The sequence below is a fragment of the Penaeus chinensis genome, chromosome 32, assembly GCF_019202785.1.
Source record: "Penaeus chinensis breed Huanghai No. 1 chromosome 32, ASM1920278v2, whole genome shotgun sequence".
Classification (NCBI taxonomy): domain Eukaryota; kingdom Metazoa; phylum Arthropoda; class Malacostraca; order Decapoda; family Penaeidae; genus Penaeus; species Penaeus chinensis.
The window spans coordinates 21,150,361-21,155,360 of record NC_061850.1 but is presented as its reverse complement, the minus strand read 5'-3'; the positions used below and the strand labels follow the sequence as shown (position 1 = coordinate 21,155,360).

Genomic DNA, 5,000 nt, shown 5'->3' with positions numbered 1-5,000 from the left:
ACAAAGAATAAGCTCCATATGAAAAACCAAATTGAGAAGTTGTTATCAGTCTCAAATGATGGCATTTAGAAGAAAGTTGAGTCAGTAGTTGCTAAAAAATATGGAGCAATACTCAGATAGGTAAGGTTGAGGTACAAACTCCATTTGAAATGGTAGTGATGTTTGCTTTTCTCCAACAAAGGGGGAAGCTTTAAACTTCTAGAATCACCTAAGCACAACAGCCAATGTAGAGAGTAATAGATCTGCATTCTTCATAAAAAAAAAACCCTCAGAAACCATCTTTGGTCAGTGCCACTATGTGAAACTAGATTTAACAAATATTCTTTCACAGCAAGAATTTAAATGCAAATGATTGCAGCGAAGATTTTGGGAAACATGTTGGGGGCAAAGAAAAATCCTGATTAATTTATTTATTCCTAGAACCCTTTGCAAACATGCCAGCATTCCTGACAGGCCAAAATTGATAGAGCTTGTCAATATCATGAAAACGATGCATGGAGGTATGGCAGATTCTATAACAGAGATGTTTTCAAAACAGACTGCCATTTATGGGGCTGAGGAACACCAGCAAATGCCTCATGTAGATACTTATAATCAGCTAGTGCAGTATCTTAAACTCTTAAGCGGTCTTTTATAATTCTCACTTCAGCCTGAGTGCAATAAAAACCCACAAATGATATGCATATTGTTTGTCATTGAAATGTTTTTTACAATAAACTTTAAACCATACTTCATGTTAGCTATGCCTCTGATAATGGGACCATACCAAACCACGTACCTGGATGGGCTTGGAGGCAATTTTGTAAAAAAACAAAATTGCCCTACTCTCTATGCTTCCAGTGAGAGCAATAGTATGCCATTTTGTGATAGGATGTTATCCTGTTGTGAATGGGTGAAGATCATATTCAGACAGCTGCTATCATCTTTCAAATAAAATTTGATACATGATGTATATTAAAATTGATTTAATGTAGAGTCTACTACCCAAACCCAGAAAATTTACTTAATTTTGATCAACTGAGTGGTCGTTTGATAACAATAGTTTCAGCATCTAATCATACTTTGGTTGATGTTCCTTCTAACAGAAATATTTGCTTCTAAACAGAATATTGTATTATATTTATATGAGACAACTTAATGATTCTTGAAATTGGCTTAAAGGGAAGATACAGTCATTCAACTTAAGCAGGCCTCAAAACTTGGGAAATCATGAATTCAAGACAAATATTTGATTGCAAACCATCCAGCAGCTTATTGCTAAATTCCCCCAACCCACAGGGGGGAAGAACTCTTAATGTATCTCCTTGTAAATTACCTTATAACTGACTGGCAGAAGGGAAATGTTAATTAATTTTGCTGCAAATTATTTAGATTTCAATTAAGGGCCAGTGAAGCCACATTTTGACAGATTTATGGTAGATCAAGAGCAAGTCAGGTAGGCAGGAACTCAATTCACTGGCTGTTTCCCTTTCTGTTGATATATGTGTTAATGATATCCTAACTTCATTGGAATACTGAAATATTGGCTTGTGCAAGACACTGAAGATTAAGGTTAAGATGATTTATACCCTGCTGCTGTGTTTGTCTGGAGTGTAGAGACAGAAATCCTGTGCTAAGACTGGTTTAGAATACCTATGCCTCCAAAGAATTACCATGACAAATATTCCCCCTAATAAAATAAAGTATCAGAAGCTATCAACTGTCGTTCACTAATTGGAGCCATTTGGTGTAAGAATAATTTCATTTATTTTGATTGTCCAATGGAGGGAATGCCTAATGAAGTAAGAGAAAAGAAAGTGCATCTTCATCAGTGTAAATTTAGGCTGTAGAATTACATGTGGAAAGACAATAAAATGACACATTATTATTATTTTTTTTTTTATACACATGTATCATTTTGGTAATATATGTTGGTAAAACTTATTTAAGAAACAATGCAATTACTAGAAGGAAAAGTCTTCATGATTATGAGGCTTTTATTAAAGTTAATAAGTATTCTTCCATATTTTCTTATATATGAAAGTGGATTTATTGAATAAAAAAATGAATTTTTCCTCTTTTCATGGTGTCAATGCATACATAAATATAAAAAAAGAAAAGACAAAATTACTTTTATATCAATTTATCCCTCCATGTGGTTTGGTCTCCATAATGGATTAGACAATTTAGGTTTATGTTTTTTCTTTTCTTTTTTTTTCATATAAATACATGTAAACCACCTGTCATCATGCAACAAATGGCATACAGAGGTAAACAGATAAATATTGTGATACTTGTGTATTATACCTTAAAAAGAATTGTATTTATCTAAAAGTGATCAACAATGTTAAAAACATCCAGTCATAGCTTTCTCAGAATGATTTTTTGTTCCCATTATAGCAAATTATTTAACCCAGTGCCGATGGGCATGATGTGTACGTACGTGCTATTCCCACTGTGAGTTACTTGTTTGATTGTTTTTACACATAGATGGCTACACTTGTACTAAGTCACCAATGAGCCAGTTACGAGTACTGCCTGTCTCGTCTGTTTACCCTTTTCTTTGATTTATGAAAATATTTTGCGTTATCTTATTTTGCTGTTATTAATGTTTATAACATAGCAATTATAATGTTTATAATAAAAATAACACCATCAATATTCATCGCACTAGTAAAGAATACATTTTTCCCGCTAATTCAAATCAGGTAAGGTCACAAGGTATACTAATTGACTCCTTTGTGGCTAAGGACTAGCAGAGCCATCTATGTGCAGAGACATTTAAATATTTTTTTTAGGAAATGAGCCTAGCATTTTCCCCATTTTTTAGTAATTTTCCCAGGCGGCATTGGGTTAACATGCTAAATAAAAGATTTAAGATTTGGCTGTATCTTTCAATGTCATGGAATAAATGTTACTGGTATTTTTTTTTTTTTTTTTTTAGGAGACCAAAAAAGAAAAACCATCATTATTTTCTTAGGAATTTATTGAAGATTACTTTTGATTTTGCCATGTATCTTGAGAATGATAAAGGAAAACCCTGTGATATGTACTACTTTTTTGGGCAGTTTTATGATACTCCCACCCACCAGGTAAGCTTTTGATATTTATCTCATCATTAGTCATTGAATGATGACTTTTTACTCTTGCTTGCTTCAGCTAAAATCGTTCTTATAACTTGATTTTTTAATGAGTTGTAGTGATCATTGAGTTTTGTCATGTAAGGTTATACATGTTAGAGACAATGAACAGCCATATCATAGGACTTTCTAATGGCTGTTATACTACAAAGTATAGGTAATAATTTATAGTAATAATATGTAGTTAAAGGAATTTCAAAGGAAGGCCTAAAACAAAAATGTTTTTCTTATTATATTGTTTTGTGTGTGTGTGTGTGTGTGTGTGTGTGTGTGTGTGTGTGTGTGTGTGTGTGTGTGTGTGTGTGTGTGTGTGTGTGTGCATGTGCATGTGTGCATGTGTGCATGTATATATATATTTATATATATACACATATATACACAGATAGATAGAGATATATTTGTAATATATGTAATATATGTATGTATGCATGGATGCATGTATGTATATATATAAATATATAGATATATATATATATATATATGTATGTATGATATATATATATATATATATATATATATATATATATGTATGATATATATATATATATATATTTATATATATCATACATATATATATATATATATATATATATATATATATATATATATATATATGTATGATATATATATATATATATATATATATATTATATAAATATAGTATATATATGTATAGTATATATATATATATATATATATATGACTGATATATATATATATATATATATATATATATATATATATAGTATATAAATATAGTATATATATGTATAGTATATATATATATATATATATGTATATTTTTATGTATATGTGTTTGTATTTTTTATCTATCAGCAGTTTAAATGACCAGTATCATGTAAGTTTCTTCACATCAAATAAAGTTGTTTCAGAAGAATTTAAAATGTATTGAATTTCATTTGACTTGTATGACTTTTATAAGCTTTAATTTTGATGCATTAATGTGTAAGCAACAAGTTTTAACTGATTAAGGTTGAAGTGGCTTGCTCAACTTTCTTTTCTTCATTTTTCAGAAAATGTTTGGTCAGGCTTCATGGATTGCTGGAGTGTTGCAGGCACTGGTACTTACACTGATGCCTCTTGCATCTCCTGTGCTGAGACAAGAAGATGAAAATCTTTGGAGGTATTATGCTGCAGTTATGCGAGTCATGCGTAAGGTTGTCCATCTAGTGTTCACACTTCTTCGTCCAGCAAATAACCAAACACCAAAAGAACTCTTGCTTGCTCTTCCAAACTTTTCTATTGCTCAGTATAACAGGCTTGGGGAAGCTGTGAGACATAAACTGGACAACAATCACCCTACTGAGGAATATGATATTACATTGCTCTATATGTTGCTTCAGAAAGTGTGTGGCCTTTCAAACCAGTGGTCAACACCTGGAACACTGGAGAATAGTCTTAAAATAATGAAGGACAAGCGGAATGAACTAGCTCATGAAGATCTTAGTTTGACTAGCCAAGATCTAGAAAGCCGCATAGTATTACTGAAGAACCTTTGTCAGCAGGCCCTATTGATGACTAGTCAGCAGACTGGATGTCCACTTGATAATGAAATAAGAGAGATGGATGAAGGAATGGAAAAAGCATTAAGAGCAGGGGTGCATATGTGGGAACCATACAGACTGGGCCTTACTGATCTTAGGCAACAAAAGTCCAATATTATGATAAGAGAAGGCAAAAAAGAAGTCAGAAATCTTTCACAGAGGCTTCATATCCTCAATCCATTTGCATGGCTATTAGAAAGAGAATTTTCTCAACATACGGTAAGTGATGTATTTACAGAGTTGACTCTCAGGAGCCAAGAGATAGTGGAGATGAAAAACTTGTTAGTTACAGAATTACCTTCAGGAGGATTTCCTG

General features: G+C 32.0%; 1 protein-coding gene across 1 annotated transcript in view; it reads left to right on the top strand.

The window, feature by feature from the left end:
* Nucleotides 1-5,000, top strand: part of LOC125042692 — an 11,851-nt gene that overhangs the window by 3,826 nt on the left and 3,025 nt on the right. The window contains exon 2 of the mRNA XM_047638507.1: nt 4,154-5,000. This exon is cut by the window's right edge and continues 3,025 nt beyond it. Coding sequence (XP_047494463.1) covers nt 4,157-5,000 — 844 coding nt within the window. The 5' untranslated portion in view covers nt 4,154-4,156. The remainder of the gene's footprint in view (nt 1-4,153) is intronic.